A 17800-nucleotide genomic window follows, 5' to 3' on the forward strand; every position below is an offset into this window, starting at 1 on the left:
AGTACATAATTGAATCAATAAATTAACATAAACCACAGTAACATTCTTTGAGAATATTTTGGATGAACAGAAGATCGTCTATTTTCTCCAAGCGACAACGTAGTAGGATGTACTATGAATAAAACCCTGTTAACCCTAGTGTCCCTATTTTGGGCAAGTTCACAACGTGTCTACTTGTAGGTTGGCTATCTTCGGCATGTCATTATATAGGTAAGATTTTTGAACATTTTTTGCCTATAAGTGGTTGAGCACTGCAAGTAAGGAATAAAATAGCAAATGTGTCTACAGACAAATGTGTCTGTGACCAAGACAAAACTAGCAAAGCGATGACTGGGACATTCAACAAATAGATCTTGTTTGAATAATATACAGTAGCTTAATGCACCAGCCAAGACGTATTAATGTAAGCAAAGGCAAACACAGTTTTGGCATTGTTTGTTCTTTTGAAACGTGCTGTTTAAAGGTATATTCAGTGATTTGACTTAATTCAAATATCACTTATTTTTTCTTTTTTTCTGGATAATCCTCCCTACTATAGAGTGTGCTGACCATATAAGGAAATCCTCCCTGTCCCCAGTGAGCCCCTGGGGTCAAAAAACCCTAGTTTCAGTTTTGGTGGCGGGTGGCAAAACCTTCATCCAATCAGGATGAGAGGGGCCTTCCTCCAATCATGATCGAGTGGGGGTGGGCCTTGGTGCACATGCTGTTGGCCTGTTGCACTTCCCCCCACTGTAGAGCGTGCATGTGCACATTTTGTTACCGGGGCGGACTGGGTGGTTTTCCAAATCACCCAAATCACTGAATGCTCCTTTAAAACAAAAATAAATAAAATAGATAAACCTCCTCTTGTTCTCCCCAGAACAGGGACACAGGGGTTCAAGTGGTTAAACAATACATTTGTCTCTCTAAAAATCCAGTGTGGGTGTCGTTCTCTTCCCATCCAAAGCAACAAATAAAGGTGATGGCATCTTCAGGGACAGAGCCATCTTTCTCTCTGTGTGAGGCAAAAAAACCTAGCTTCATTCTCGCAGGGTTGCTAGGCAACTCATTAAATTCCACTGTTGGTTGGGTATGTCCAGACTCGGAGAACTGCGTGGCGGTGCTCCTGTGCAACAAGCCTACAAATCATGAGTCCTTCCATTAGCCCTGGCTGTCAACAACAAGCAGGCTAATGCCCGGAGACTCCAGACAATACAACAACACCCACACATCAATGCGTATGAAAAAATCAGACCCGTCTGAACTGAGCGGTACAGGCTGTGTGTGTTTGCACGCTGCAGTGGTCAATGGGTCTGTCTGTGTGCGTGTGTGTGTGTGTGTGTCTGCTCAACAGTGCCACCCCAGGTAACCCAGGGGTACTCGTACTCAAGCAGACATACTGTACATACATACATGGAGACAGACATGGAGACATACATACAGACACACATAGCTCGTCATTGGAGCGGTTAGGCACCACTCAAAAAGAGAGGACAAGCAATTAGGGGTATTATACCCGGGGAAAGCAATAGAGTCATTATCCAAACAACAAAAAACATAGAAATGAACAGGGACTGGACAACAGGACTGGCCTGTTTGCGAGTTTCAATTCTATCACCCTGTTCCTGTCAACATCAGCCGAAGGACTTTTCTTTTTATTATTATTATTATTATTATTATTATGCATTAATGACAGCTCTTTTCCAGGCTGTGAATCATGGCATCAGTGACATCATGGGTAATGGCACAGAAACCTAGTCAGTGTTTAAAATGTAGATGTATAGATACATTTTTCAAGTGTCCCTCCCTGTGCAAGACACTTTCAACAGCCACCCCCCCCCCCCCCCCCCCGCAAATCATGACCACCTGAGCAGCCATCAGCAGTGTGAAACTGAAACTGCCCACCCTCCCCCTGCAGGATTAATAGAGGTCAATCTATCTCATAAATCAGCTTGTTATTTGGACTTTTTATTCCCCTCTTAAGCATATCAAATAAATCCAGCAAGGTGGTAGTACATGGATGGAGCACATACAAAAACATTTTTTGCTGGTACAAGTATCAGACACTGGTATCCATGAAGCAGCGTTACAGCATAATAAGTTAAAAGAAAGACAATGCACATGCACAACCTAAAAAAGATTGAGAGACAGCTCAACTTAAAGCAAAACTATGCAACTCTTTTTAAATGAATAAAATGTAATTCTGTCAAATCTGTATGGTAGAGTATGTTAATAAAATATAACTTCTGCTCTTCTATTGAGACATTTAGATCCCCTGTGTCTAGATTGAGGACATAATTGTTATTGCTGCCCACATGATAATGCGAAAAAACAATAAATAAAGTTACAAAAAATAATGATAACAATAATAAATGTATCCCCTGATCAAGCAGGATATTAGCTCAATGGTAAAAAAAATGCAGCACCGGGTTCAAATCTGGGGTAGAAGAGGAAAGTTTCATAGTGCTGGTTTAACGCCTGACGTGTATCTAGCGTCGCAGTCCCGCCCCCTACCAGGGCCCAGGAAATGATTCCCCGTTCATTTTCCTCATAGACAATTCAAAAAGTATTTATTTAAAGACCTTTTAAGCCTCGTACAAAGCCAACTCGAGTTGTGACAAATCATGACAACAAACACAATTTTTCGGGCCGGACAAATTAGAAAGAAGAAGAAAACGGCAGGTTGACCTGGGCCGTGGCTCAGCGGTCCAGGCACCTTGGCTGGTAATCCAGTCTGGCAGTGTGCCGTGGGTTCGACTCCCGATCCCAACGGCCTTTACTGCATGTCACCCCCCCCCCCCCCATTTCCTGTCAGCCTACTGTCTGTCCCTTAGAGTATATAGAATATAGTTCAGAATATAAAATAAAGGACACAAAAAAAAACATTAAAGAAAAAGAAAACGGCAGGTTACAACACTTTTTTTCTTGTTTTTCTTCTTTGTAATTATTTGTTTGGTCCAAAATAGTGTTTATTGTCATGATTTGTCACAAGGCTTTGTACGACGCTTAAAAGGTCTTTAAATAAATACTTTTTGAAATGTCTATGGGAAAAATGCATTGGGAATTATTCCCTGCAGGGCCTGGCGTCGTCATGAAATGGGGCGGGACTGCGACGCTCTATAACAATGAGCTAACAGGCATGGTTGAAACCAGGGTTTCATACATTCTTTAACCCACAGTTTGTAGAGTACAAATGTAACCAAATGGACTCTCTGAGTTAAATGAACACTGAGGATTTCACTGTGTATGGCCCTGGATGTCTATTGTCCCAGTATGCAGTCCACGTGAGAGTTGAGTCACGTTTCCCGCTTCCTTCTGATGTGCATGCTGTGTTTTGCCTTCGCTAAAGCGCACCATGTTTTGCAAAATCTCCCTGCCGCGCCCCATGCCTCGCTCTATTCTACACAGACACATTTAATATCCTAAGAGAAATGGGCCTACTGTGAAGGGCCAACATGGTAATTATTCAACCATTACAGGACCTCTGTTTGAAATCCCCCTACATTGAATCACATCACTCCAGGTACCCAATCCTAGTGTCTCACTTTCACTCAGCTGAAATCACATTCTTAACAAAGAAGTAATGCAATGAAATGCATGTAATTTACATGATTACATCTGATCTCTCCTCTTGGAGAAGAAAACAGAAGTGAGGTAATATCAGCCGTCTCTCACAGTAAAACAGACAAAGAATGCGATTTATCAAGTTAAAAATTAAGTCTGAAGCACAAGCTGAACTGATGGCCAGCGATGAACAACGACACCAGCATATCATCAGTAGCAAGTCATGGAATTGATAGCAGTGGCCTCCATAAAGATGTATTTCAGTCAGGCTGGGGAGGAGAGAGAAGCCTACACGATTCTTTAAATTACAGCTGGAGCGTTGACTACATAATTGCTACATCCCCAGATTTCGATTTCAGCTTTCTGCCCTTCATTTCCTTTCTTCTCCACGATTATAACAAAGAAAAGAAAAAAGGAATAAAAAAATAATTGTAGATTATGCCTCCCTATTTCCCCTGCACGCCCCTTCTCTTCCCACTGCAGGAACCAGTCAAAAGTCCACAGGGGTCCATGCAGAGTTCTACCAGTCATGTGAAGGAAGCTCCGATTCACATGATGGTGCATCCTTTAGCCTTGTCCTTGCTGAAGGTGGAGGAGAGCAGGTCCGCCTTGCTGGGCAGGTGGAGGAGTCTCTTGGAGAGGCGGCGCACAGGGCTGGTCTTGACGGCCGGCTGCAGCTTGTTCATGCAGGCCAGGGCGGCAGTGCGGAACGCACTGTGGACGCTCTTCTCCGACGTGAAGGCCGAACACTCCAGGTAGACCTCTGCTCCAAGCTGTTTGGCCAAGGACGAGCCCTGCGACAAGGAGACGAGAAAGCATATAGTGATGCTCATTATTCTAGGCTAGGATGGCTCAGGGATGGCTGAGTATAGAGGCAACTTGGAATAGGTCATAGCAGTGGCTGCCATTTTGTGGTGCCACTCAAAATAGGGCTATTCATTTTCCCATAGAGATTTCCAAAAACATTTCTATAAATTACTTTAAGCCTAGAATCAAGCCATCCAGGATCCTGGTGAATCATCACCATAAAACCTTTGATTCAGTGAAAAGGGTATTTTGAATAATATAAATCCCCTTTGTCTATCTATCTATTCTTTTATTTTTTTTCCTCACAGAATCAAACGGTTTACGATCATGATTCACCAGGATCATGGATGGCTTTATTATAGGCTTACCAACATTGATATAAATACTTTTGGAAATCTCTATGGGAAGATTAATGGGATGATTAGACACACCGACGGAACAACAGGCAGAAACAACGGTCGGACATGCGGTCGAACATGCGGTAGGTTGTCGGTCTAATGACAGTCGGACCAATAGTATGTCTAAACTAAAGCCTGTACGCAGATTATCATTCCCACCAGATTTGGCACAAACATGGGGAATTCATTATATTATTATGCCACCAAAATGTGGAATGCTCTACCACAGCCATCAAAAAGTGTGTGACTCACTACACTGCTTCAAAACCACCATAAAAGCATCTGTCTGCAATTTGCAACTGGACCTATATAACATTTACATATGGCTCTAGACAGAATGGCAGATAGTAGTATACATTCAAATTTACATATCGTTACTGTCGGCCAGAAACCTCTTATCTCCATATTCTTTGTAGTGTTTATTCGTAAATGAATGGCCTTATAGATCATGCTACACAGTGTCACACAAAAGCATTAAAAGTAGCAGATCCGAAGATCTTCAACTTTTTTCCTGAAAAGTACGTTTTGGACTGGAGGTTTCCACAGAGACAACATTCAAGAAAATCTTTCCACATTTTGGTGAAGTTAGCAGTCTTGAACTGCACTTAGACATATCACGAAATCCATTATTATCCTATAAACGGACTGACTTACTGGTAGATTTATTTTTATTAAGAGAAATTCGAAGGGCCAACAGAGAGATAAGACATGCAGGGAAAGGAAGAGTAATCATTCATGAGACAAACCTGCTCGTGGGAGACAGGCGTGTGCTTGTGATGGGACAGCTCCATGAGCGTGCATATGTCTGTGCGAAGGTCTGTCTTGCAGCCGATCAGCAGGATCCTTGTGTTTGGGCAAAAATCCAGGATCTCAGCCTTCCACTGTAAGGGAATGAATGAATGAATGAATGCCTTTATTGTGGACTAAAAACCATACAATTACACACAACAATGAACATACTCTTGGACACACCAATACTCTTGGACACAGTACAAGAGCATTGGCATTACATTATACTGTATATATCATAGTGCCCTATTGTGCTGTATATAAGACTACGTTTTTTTCCAATGGAAATACCGGTATCCTAAAAAACGGGGTCGTATTATAATCGGGGACTAGAACATTTTACATCAAGGTTCTTTTTCCACAAATTATTCTTGAAAAATGGGGTTCGTATTATAATCAGAGTCGTCTTATATTTTTTTCTTCTTTTTTTTTTTACTTTAATGTTTTATTTAGCTTTAATGTCTTACTGCATCACGTGCCGTTTACATTTTTGGCTAATAAAGTATTCTATCAATCAAAAGTCACGTCTACGACTGGTGGAGAAAGGGATCAAGTAGAGATGTCAAGTCAAGTAGAGATGTAGTGTGACGTGGTGGTTGTTTCCATCAGTGGTAGAAAAAGTAAAGTAAAAGTCTGGATAATCAAAATGTACTTTAATAGGGGTTAAGTGGTTAATGTATGCTTTGTAATAATTATTAGTAGTTAGTTAGTAAAAGTACAATATTTGCCTCTGAGACGCAGTGGAGTAGAAGTATTGAAGATTGGAAATATTCCAGTAAAGTCAAAGTATCTCAAAATTGTACATAGGTACAGTACTTGAGTACATGTACTTAGTTACTTTCCACCACTGGTTTCCACATACCTTCTTCAGTGCAGTGTCCACTGTGTCTGGACGGCTGATGTCAAAGCACAGCAGCACTGCGTCTGAGTCACTGTAGCACAGCGGCCTGACGTTGTCGTAGTAGGGAGAACCTGCACAGAGACACACACAAAGCAGGGGTTAAAGACTCAATAAGAAATTCCAAGAGAGTGTGCTGGTTTGGAAAGTTAGTTAACTAGCACATTCCCTGCCATTGACAGCTTTTGCTTTTTTATGTCAGATTCTTTTCCCAGATTCCCAGAATCAGCAGCCCATAACAAAAGAACCGGCGATCGCGGTCACCACATTTATTTTCCGGGTGAAAGAAAAGACAACTGTCCGTCACAACACACATTTCCCTACATCCGGTTCACGTCTCGGGTGGTTTTGGAAGGATTAATAAATAAACACCTGGCAGTGAATGTGAAGCACTATTTTAGAGGGTTTTATTTAAGTTAGCTTGATCACCCTCTCCCACACACCCCCAGCCCTCAACTCATTTAAAACAAAGATATGGAGAATACAGTACAATGACCTGAATCAACATACAGTTTGTAGCACTAGCAGTATTACAAAAGTGAACAGGTTGTTTCGAGATGTGAATATTTAAGGGAGGTCCTGAAGTGGCCTAACCTGACTCCACCAGATGGGGCAGCAGAGAGTACACTGGGTTCCCCCCTCAACCCAGTGTACTCTCTGCTGCCCCATCTGGCGGAGTCAGGTTAGAAGTGGCCAAGAGAGGCAACAGATCTTAGCGAAAGAGGATGATCGTTCCAGTCAAATGGAGTTTTGTAGTGGAATGACCTGCGTCCAACTTCAGAAAGGATTTGAGGAACAATAAAATAGGGATATTGTATTATGTCTAAGTGGATATCTTGGTGTATATGGAGACGCCGTTTCAAATATGAAGGACAGTTAAATAAAATATTAAAAGAAAGATATGAGGTTTCCACGCAACAAAGATGATAGCCTATACTTGGCCAAACAGCTACTGTACCAGCAGAGATAGGCAATTTACCAGCTCACACGATGTGACGCATTCTGAGCTTATAGATAAACAAAATGCGCAAAATAAGGACGCCAAGGTTAATGTGATTTATATAGAACAAGCATGTTATCCATGTGGAAAGGAACTATACAATATGTACAAACACCATAAGAGCATCATGTAGTCACTTAGAAGTTGCCAGAATATGTGCATAACAGGTCTTTCTCTGACCAGCCCTCCCCACCGCCCAAACTGGTAACCATGGCAGCTACAACGGTAGGCAGTATAAACCCATCAAGCATTCTGCTCACACATGCTCACGGTTCAAGCACAACACAACTGTACACAACTGATAAAAGAGGGAACATCATTTCACCATGTCCTCAGTGAAGCTTTGCTTCTTTTTAACAGCAACATAACTAACTACACATCTTCTGTTTGAGTCGGAAATCCCACTCGATGAGAGGTGAGATCAGAGACAGATCTCTGTGTTATGGTCACGGAAGACTGTTTAAACATTACTGTTCAGTTTTGGCTTTATTATGCCGCATACTTTGGAGTAAAACAAAACACATCCTAAAAAAAAGATTAAGGCTGATTTTGCATCTTGTAGCCTGACATCGGAGAGTAAAATGAACTGAAGTTCGGCTATGATTGAGATAGGACATTTTCGAAGAGATTTAGTGTAGACTAGAGGAGGGAAAGGAGGGACCAAGTATAGACCCCTGGGGAACCCCATCAACAAAGCATACAGTATGTGGTTATAGTGGTGTGAGTTGACTGAGCTGACAATATTACTCATGCTGCCAGATTGTTAAAAGCACAATATTGCTACGATTGTCTCAAGAGATAAGGTTAGATTTAGACAGTTAGATGCAGGTGGGTCTACTCTCTACAGCCTGATACTGTTGTACGATGCTGTCGCTTGCCAAAAATAGCCAATCTACAAGATCACCAGCCTATTTTAGGCGAGTGACACCGTTAGAAATGATGCTCATTAATAACAAGAGAAAGCAGCTGCAAAAGAGTTATGTGCCATTACCAGGCTGTCTCTTATTTATATCGTCTCTTCTGGGTGGAAACCTCATATGTCCAAAACTGTTACTTTTCGGAATTCAAATTCAAAAATAGCAAAAGTAGCAGATCTACAATCTCTAAAGTGAGAGCTTGAGCTTGCAGATCTGCTACTTTTGCGTGATGTTGTAGTGTGATCAAGGACATATGGATTCTGCCTGACAGAGACAATATACTTACACTATAAGATAATGATACTGTACATGATTAAATACCATTGCTCTGATCGTAGTGTAGTGCAAATGCTGTCCTATTAAGAGCAGAGCATACTCCTGTGAAGGAATAAGCAGATTTGTTCTTGCGTTTTAATAAATCACACAACTATGTGTGACCCTCTTAACTCACAGGAAGTATGCTGTGCTAAAACGAGAGTGAGAGGATGTCCGTCTGTTCTCTATTGTGTTTTGTTCTTGCGCGCACACACGCACGCGCACACACACACACACACACACACACACACACACACACACACACACACACACACACACACACACACACACACACACACACACACACACACACACACACACACACACACACACACACACACACACACACACATGATGGTAATGGCATGTCTATTTTGGACATGTCATTATTAGCTTCTAAAGAATTCCAAGTAAGTGGCTAATTTCCTACTCTGACAGGGAGCCAACTATATGCCTACAGTAGCTTCCTAAAAAGAACAAGGATATAATAAGCAGGTCAAACAATTGCATATCAGCCAAGCTAGCAGATTAGCAGTCTATACTGTAGCAAACTGAATTCAAAATCCTGCTGTAAATGAGACATCATGTGATAAATTTCACAATTTATGTAAAGCGCTTTGGATAAAATGCATTAATGCACCATTTACCATTAATTTTACCATAAATTACATGCTATCAGATTTAGATACTTCCGATACTGATGCCAGAATTTCAGGCAGTATTGGCAGCTATTACGATACTGGTACAACTCTAATAACCAGACACTGACTGACACAGAGACAGAGAGAATGTACAGCACACATCAGATCTGAATTTTGACAATCATGCGACTGCTTTAGTGGGCTTCTTTGAACAAATACAGATCAACGTCAATCCAATGAGAATGCTCCTGCTATCCAAATACGATTACCAATTTTATGAATGTCTTTCTGCATGTTCTCTCTTTCACTTTTCGCTTTTTCTTGTCTGACCAGTCGACTTTTGGCTAAATTGGTTTGTGTATCGCAGAGGGGGACTACCTCTTTCCCGGAGCTTATAGCCACACCTGATGGGCGTGGCTATATATGCCTAAACCTAACCCTAACCTTAACCCACAAAAACTATGCCTAAACCTAACCTTAACCCTTACCCTAACCTCACAGAATTATAACATCAAAACCACGCCCATCGCGAAGAGTGAGTCTCATGATCGCAGAGGACCAGATGGAGTACAGTTCCCGGTCAGATCAGCAGCTTTCTAAAAATCACACCTGTGTGAAGTGAGGGGCGCTCTTATCATCGTACATACATCATCTCATTCCGGCCAATCAGAATTTGCGTCCTCACCTTCGTCTTCAAGGTTTGTGCTTACGCAATGTTTGTGTTTACACACACCCTCAAAGCTGGACCTAAGAGAGGCTAGCGCACCTCAAAAATATCTATAAATTCACAAAACCCCATATATAGAGATCCCTGATGTCATCATCAATATGACATCACAGTACTGACACCATAGACTGGCCTCCAACTAAGTACTATGATGATAATGAATGGGTCTCTGACAACACATAAAGCTTGTATGCAACAGGTTGCATAACTGAACAGATATGTTCTGAATGGGCATCGATCACACTAGCAAAGTAAAAAAAATATGTCTGGCTATGGCACAAGAAACTTAAGAAAGGATTGGCACACATAAATCGAACACACCCATAATTAATGATGATCAGCTGCAGCTACGTTGCTTACGTTGTGTACAATAAGGACAGGTTTTTTACCCTTCTTTAGTTTTTAACCTGTACAGAAAACAAACGTACAACATACTGTATGCTTTCAAAGTTTACACTCCATCATGCGAACGGTATCGCTTGCCAAAAACAGAAGTGAACATGTGACACCATTGTACCACAGCATTTAAATGAGGCTGCAGCATCTCTCCATTACACAACACATCACATGAACCCACTGAACTGTCTGGAGCAAACCATCCGAGGAAAAGGACACAAGAATTAACCATTAATGAGTTGCTGTCAGGGCAGGAACCTTAAAGTTACTATCTCCATATTCACTTGCTGTAGCACTAGCCTCGACGTCCTTATATTTATGCAAAGGCTAAACTTATGTAAGATAGATTTATAATTTAGCATTTTATTAGATTCATAACATAGCATTTTATGTAGACGTAGCACTCTATAATGTACTGTATACTCATAGCTTCACTGCACATACATGACTATGATGACTATTTATGATGTATTTGATGTATTACCTTGTATCGTTCCTAAATTACTCTGGATTAAGAACGTCTGCTAAATGCCTAAATTGTATTCTAACTTTTTGCATATTCCTAAATTAATGCCCTACTTGATCATACTCGACTAAAACATCACAAAAGCATCAAAACTAGCAGAGCCTCAAGCTTGAAACACGGCGCAAAGCGACGCCTTTCAAGCCTGTTGATCTGCTACTTTTGCTGTTTCTGAATTTGAATCCTGAAAAGTAACAGTTTTGGACATATGATGTTTCCACCCGACAGAGACGAATGGCAAAAATACTCTGTCTATGATTGAAATGATGAAGAGAGAATCAACATAAACGTGGAGAGTGGCATGTATTTTGTGTGTATGTGGTGAAAATGAATGAATCTTATGTCATATTTTCTCTTGGGAGATGACTGCCCTCTGTGAATTGAGTACATAAGGAGCCTAATGGAAACAAGCCATCTGTCTCCCCGTTTCCTGTCTACATACATACATCAATAAAGGCAAAAAGCCCCAAAAATATCTTAAAATAAATAAAAATAGCTTATCTACAAGCCAAAATGCAACGCGTTGTTTGCCCATTATCCCATATAATCCAGGAAAGCGTGCAGTGCTATGATCTTGAAGATCTACCATTTATGGAATATCTTATATATACTGTATACACACATCTCTATATAGATATAGGGTTGGCGGCCAAATACATAACATTTTGGCATGAAAAGGTTTTAGTGCCACTGATATAGCAACATAGGTTTTTCAGAAAACTGTTTTTTAGAATTAGCCTCAGGTCTTAAGTTAAGGGCTAAGACAATAGGGACGCTAAATCTGGTAGCAGTTTCTTTTACATAATAATGTCTGTTTTCGTTTTTGGTCAGTGCACAGTGTGAGGCTGTGGGCAGGTCATGCATGTCTTCCTTGCTTGGTATCCCTCCGTTGTGCCTTCTGTTTGCAGTCGTCAAAAATAACATGTGCTCGCGCACACACACACACACACACACACGCACACACACACTTCCACCCCCCGTGTGCGAGGCAACCCTCATCCCTGTGCAACAAGCTCTGGCCAACTGGCAGAGTCCTGCTTCCTCTACCCAGAATGCCTTGGCTGTTATGAAAGCTATCCTACTTGTTTTGGTTTTTCTTTATTGATAAATTGTTTAGTGGTCAGTGGTTCTCAGACATGTATGTCAAGGACCACCAAATTATGAATTTGGCCACGAGACCCCAATTTGAAAATATTTTGTGATATGAACTGATCCCCATAAGAGAATATTTGTTCAAAATTATTAAATTTTTTGCAATTTTTCACAGATAATAAAATAGCCAATCTACAAGCTCACGTTTTTTTCTCATGTTTTTGAATAGCTGAAGCATAAAATAGGGTTAAAGTGGTCAGAAAGAAATTAGATTTTTTTATGCTATATTATCGTATACGTTTGCTGGGGCCCCCAGACCGCACTTTGAGAAACATTGGTTTACGTAATTCTTCCAAAGTAGACCAACTAGGCTGTAGAGCACCGAGTCAGTAACGATGGAAGTTGGAGATATGAAGTGTGTTGCCTAATCTCAATGTGACGTCATGGAATGTACAGGTGAGGTCCACTCTCAGAGCCTGACCAGAGCCTTTTGTGGTGGTTCCGGACAACCGTGTATCTGACCGACTCGACGATGCAAGTTGGAAATGCATGCCCCACCCAGTTATTATGTACAGTATGTGTCCTTTTTATGCCCATATATGGAGTTATTTGTCAGACATGCCCAAATATGGAGTCTATGCAGATACAGATTTTTGTCGTCAGATCAGGCCAGATCCATATACAGTAAGGAGCCTGGACAAGGGCCCTGTCCAGAGCCCGGGCAGAGGCCTTTTGTGGCGGTTCTGGACAACCGTGGGTCCGACCGACTCGCCGCCAGGCACTGCACTCCCTGTGGGGGTGTGGAACACGTGTGTCGAATTTGAAGACGGTGGGGCGAACGGTTCTCAAGTTACGTGCATTACAGCTGTACACACGTACAGACGTATTTGTGCATTTATAGATAGATACTGTATGTATGAGAGAGTCACTGTGTCAGCAGGTCAATTCATAGTTGCATTATATTTGTATATTGATATGTCTCCTTACTATTCACAACACAATTTCATAAGAGCCACTTCAAAATATTACAAATGTTTTGATGATATCTACTATAGTCTTAAAATATATATTGCTTCAATAAAGTGCAAGTTCCTGCTTATCAATGTTTCCCTAGCCTTGGAAATCACAGGCGTTTGTTTCCCTGATAGGTAGTTATTATAGATGTATGTGTAATGTTAATGAATGAGGTCTAATTAGGGTAATTATAGGGTTAATGAGTTTAAAGGGTACCAGGAAGAACAACCAATGTTGATGATCTATTTTTACCTGACCCTGCATTATCACAACATTTGCTCCAAAGAAGACCATAATCTTACATATCATTCGGTTACTTTGTAACCTTTGTTCTGAGTGAAGAGACTATCTCCCCTAGTCAAAATATCCAATAGGATCCTGTAGGATTTCGAAAATTCTATCAAAACACATTTTGAGCTTGCATATCTGCTACTTTTGATACTTTTGTGTGACCTGATTTATATTGTGAAAGAAAAGACAATCGTCCGTCACTCTACACAGCGTTTTCTTTTGTTTGTTTGTTTTTTACTTCCGGCTCAAGTCAAAATAAGGGTCTTCACTGAAAAACACTGGCAGTGGTGGAAGAATTAATGAATTAATACCTGGCAGTAATGTGTTAAACTCTATATAGCCTACTTCACTTGACCAAGGTTCTCCAGGGGTCTATACTTTGTTCCCTGAACAACAAATCTCTTTGCCGAAAAAACACGATCACAAAGCAACACATTGCGAGCTTGTAGATTGGCTAATTTCGCAGCATGTTCGCCCATTACATGATCCAAATAGGGACGCTAGTACTAAGGGTACATATGTGGTTAGAATTGGCCACAATATCACAAGTCTTCGGAATAGGCTACAACAGCACTGCTGCATTCCAAATTAATGCTGGGGTTTGGGAGCTGTGTGGAATGTTAAAAACGGGGGGCTGGTGGTGGTGGTGCTTATGAATTATTAATGTAAAAAGCAGTCCATCTCACTGCAGAGCGTTAGGTTTGGTGTAAAACAGTGTAGATAAAAGAGGTCGAGACATGGTCTATCTGGCCTGTGGTGAATTGAATAATCACATCGTTACTTTGAGAACAGAAGGCAATTCAACATTTTTACTGAAATATTTAAAAGAAAGTTGCTGCTATTTGTCTCAACCATTGTGGCCAGTGACTGCAAAATCTTGAAATACTGCTATTTGTTTTAAAATCTGTTATCCTTGCTTACATTACATAATACTATTACTATTAATACTAATACTATTAATACTAATAAACTATTTCTAACAGCAAAGACACAATTGTAATGGTTTCGTAAGCTAGTTTTGTCTAAGTTGCAAGATGTGAGTGTGACAGCTCTGTTTACACATTCCTTTATTACCTTTTAAGTGTGAATACTTTTCTTAGTTTTCAGATTTCACATCTGCTTTGGCCATGTAAACGTATGTTTTCTCGTGCCAATAAAGCCCCATTTGAATTGAATTGAATTGTGACTCTGTGCTGCCTTGCCAAAGCCAGGCAAAATGTAGACTCTCACCAAGGTGCTAAACAGCAGAACAATACTGTAACTGGATCAACAGAAACACCAAGAACACTAAAAGCCAGTCTCTGCAAAGATAACAAGACAGTAAGACACAATAGAGGCGATAGACCTTCATTTGCACTTGTTTACCAACTCATGGCTGATTGCATTGTCTGGAGGTTGGGAAGGGTAAACTGATGGGTTTCACAGTAGCTACCTTTAACTCTTTAAAGTCAGAATGTTCCTGAATCTGCCTTCTGATCTTTCCTGGTTGAGCACAACCACAGCGTCCTGTCACTAAGGCTTTTATTGATTTTTTTTAAATAAATAAATAAATTATATAGGCTTAGGCTTGGCTTAGGCCTACTAGGCTTGATTTTTTTTTTTTACTTATATTAGACCATGTGGAGAAAGAAAAGCTAAATAGCTGGGCTTATATTTATTTTACTTTTTTCCCCCCACATTTTTGAGGGGGGTCCTATCCTTACAATGTCGGGTTATTGCGAACGAAGTGAGCACTAACTATAGAAGCTGGCCAAAACTGTCTGTCTGTGTGTTTACACGTCTTACTTGTTGTGAGAGGTGGTCACAATACACAACATTAATTAACCCCACCAGCAAAATAATGAGTGTGCAAGCATCTCCATGTAAAATTTGCTCCAAATAAGTGTTACAAAAATGTGGAATTTGGAAAACAATTATTAATGTAAAGTATACGCGATTAGAACATGATCTGCATTGTGAAATGTTCAGAACATTTCACAGTTTAGGTCTAATATTTCTGTAATTGCTAAAGATTGCTAGAAAACCTGTAGCCTATCCAATCGTTTTAGGCATAGGCCTACGCAGTAGAGGTGCGCACTCTTCTCGCACCCATTAATTAATACAATTTTTTTTAATTCATTTAACTCTGATGGACCAAAAAGGACATTTTTGAGTTTGACACTAGGAGACCGAGTAGCCTATGATCCTCACCTGATGTGTCCCAAAGGCTGAGTTCTACACGCTGGTCCTCAATGTCCAGACAGGCGGTGTAGTTCTCAAAAACCGTAGGTACATACGTCTATGGATGGACAATGCAATGAGTTTAGGATGCCTGCATGGGAGCGTTCATGATTTGTAGGCCTATTTCACTTTACAAGAAAATGACAGACTAACTAAAACTTTAAAATGATGTCTGCTGTATACTATCATCCACCCATTATCCTACTATAGTAGTGTCACGTTATCGGAAATTGTTTATTACAGCTATTTAGCCTACCTACAAATATATAAAATAAAACATAAACCTACCTCTGGATAGGAATCCTTTGCCAATACTTGTAACATTGCGGTTTTACCGCATTGGACGTCCCCGACGAGCACTAGTTTACACCTCGCTACAAAGGGCTGGCTAATTCTTCTTTCCTTCATTATGAAGAAGCAACAGAAACTGGACTATATACTATCGCGGCCAAAAAGGACAGTCAGAATTATTAAAATTAGACTTTTCGATTCGATCCTCAGATAGCCAATGAGCAATGATATCGATGCCTCAGTTAGTCAGTCAGCCAGTCAGTCAGTGGTGGGCTCTCCTCTCACGAGCAGTGCGGCGCTGTATCTCCGCCTCTGACTGCATGTAGCTATGTGTGGTGGTGCTGTCCTCCTCAGTGGTGCTGAATGAATGCTGATCCAACCACAGAAGCGACGACAAGAACTCTACTCACTGACCTAAATGAACAGAGACATTGCGGAACTTTATACAGGCGCCTCCAGCCAATGAGCGTCCCCGCTATAGGTACAGAGCGGGGCGGGGCGGGGCGTTGTAGATAGGATCGTCTGGCCAAGAATAAGATGGTGGTGGCACTGCATGGTGACTGACTGTCTCCCTCTGTCTGTCTGTCTGTCTGTCTGTCTGTGCTTCTTCAAAAATATTGACCATCTACGAAACGGCTAGTAAAAATACCCAAAATGTAACACTACAGGAGTTTAGTCTACTCTGTCATAGAAGTAATAATAACCCATCTAAATCGGGAAAGCATCTGTGTCATTTTAGATTTTAGAGTTGGCTATTCTAAATTAGCAGATATACAGCTTACTACATCTGCTATTTTGGACATTTTTTGAAAAACTTAGAAAGCATTTTAGAATCGGCCTCAGGTCTTAATTTAACTACCTTGCTGACAGTGTTGCTATGTGAGGAAGCCTGGATGTTCCTTGAGATTCTATGTGTAATGGGTATGTAGCTGTTTTATATGCTAGTGTGTTTATGTGTGGACAATAAATCTCCCTCTGGGACAAATAAAGAGTAATCTAATCTGACAGTATGTCGCAACTCGCAACAATTACACATACCAAGTCCTAATAAGCAAAAACAGATGGCACACATACATAACACATTTACCATTTTCTCACATAGCCTACTGGACAAAAGGAGACAGTGGGTGAATTTGTAAATAAATTTGCATGCACTTAATTGCAATATCCTCACAGCATGACAGCGGGCCCATACCAGTGTAGCCTGGCTAATAAACCAGACTAATATCACACAACACTGTCGCGGTATATCAGTCTGGGCTGGCTCCACTTGGATTTCATTTCCCGGGGAACATTTTCTCTTTGACGCAATTGGTCAGAGCTACTGTCAGTCAAAGGTCTCAAGCATTGAACGTCACTGTACCAAAGCCCGCCTATATTGCATACCGTGTCCCGATTGGTCCGACCTGTTCTCTGCTGTAGGAAAGAGGCGTGCTACTGAGCCTCGCCAGACCGTAATCCGCTGGTAGGCAACTTTTTTTTGCCAACGGCTGATTCGGTCTGGTTTATTAACCAGGCTAATACCAGTGGTCCACAGGTTGAGAATTGCAGGGCTAGTCTTACAACTATTGAATTTGAGTTGACGTCTGACCTGCTTTGCATATAAGCAGAGCTATTACCTGTAAACACATTTGAAATCTTTTAGTATACCATTTTAAATCGTTTTGGGGAAAATGCTGCTCTAATTGTCCCAAAAGTGAATGCAAAAGATTTCTGCTATTTGTTTCAAAAAGCTTTATACCCTTTCCAACATGTATAACGTTGCAATGTGAAATAGGAGCTAGACCTGTACGTGCTCGGCCACCACCAGCCTACTTGAGAACGATGCAACTTTGGAACCTAATAATACCCGTTGTCAACTTGTCATAGCACCTGTTTTAACTGTCTGTCTGTCTGTGTCGTGGAGAGCTCTGTTATATCTGCCTGTGTATGTCTGAA

General features: G+C 41.0%; 1 protein-coding gene across 3 annotated transcripts; it reads right to left on the reverse strand.

The window, feature by feature from the left end:
* Positions 1-1926: 1926 nt before the first annotated feature.
* Positions 1927-17800, reverse strand: LOC306943644 (rho-related GTP-binding protein Rho6-like). Of its 3 annotated transcripts, none has more exons than XM_079530125.1 (6): positions 17735-17800; positions 15860-16276; positions 15542-15629; positions 6400-6509; positions 5495-5629; positions 1927-4337 (listed from the first exon to the last, which is right to left on the reverse strand). In XM_079530125.1, the coding sequence occupies exons 2-6, from the start codon at positions 15977-15979 to the stop codon at positions 4092-4094; spliced, it is 699 nt and encodes a 232-aa protein (XP_079386251.1). In that variant the 5' UTR covers positions 15980-16276; positions 17735-17800; the 3' UTR covers positions 1927-4091. The 3 variants fall into 3 exon arrangements, with proteins under 3 accessions (XP_079386251.1, XP_079386253.1, XP_079386252.1); XM_079530127.1 differs by having other exon boundaries at positions 17649-17772; XM_079530126.1 differs by lacking the exon at positions 17735-17800 and having other exon boundaries at positions 15860-17056.

This window comes from Electrona antarctica (assembly GCF_951216825.1).
Source record: "Electrona antarctica genome assembly, chromosome: 2".
Classification (NCBI taxonomy): Eukaryota; Metazoa; Chordata; class Actinopteri; order Myctophiformes; family Myctophidae; genus Electrona; species Electrona antarctica.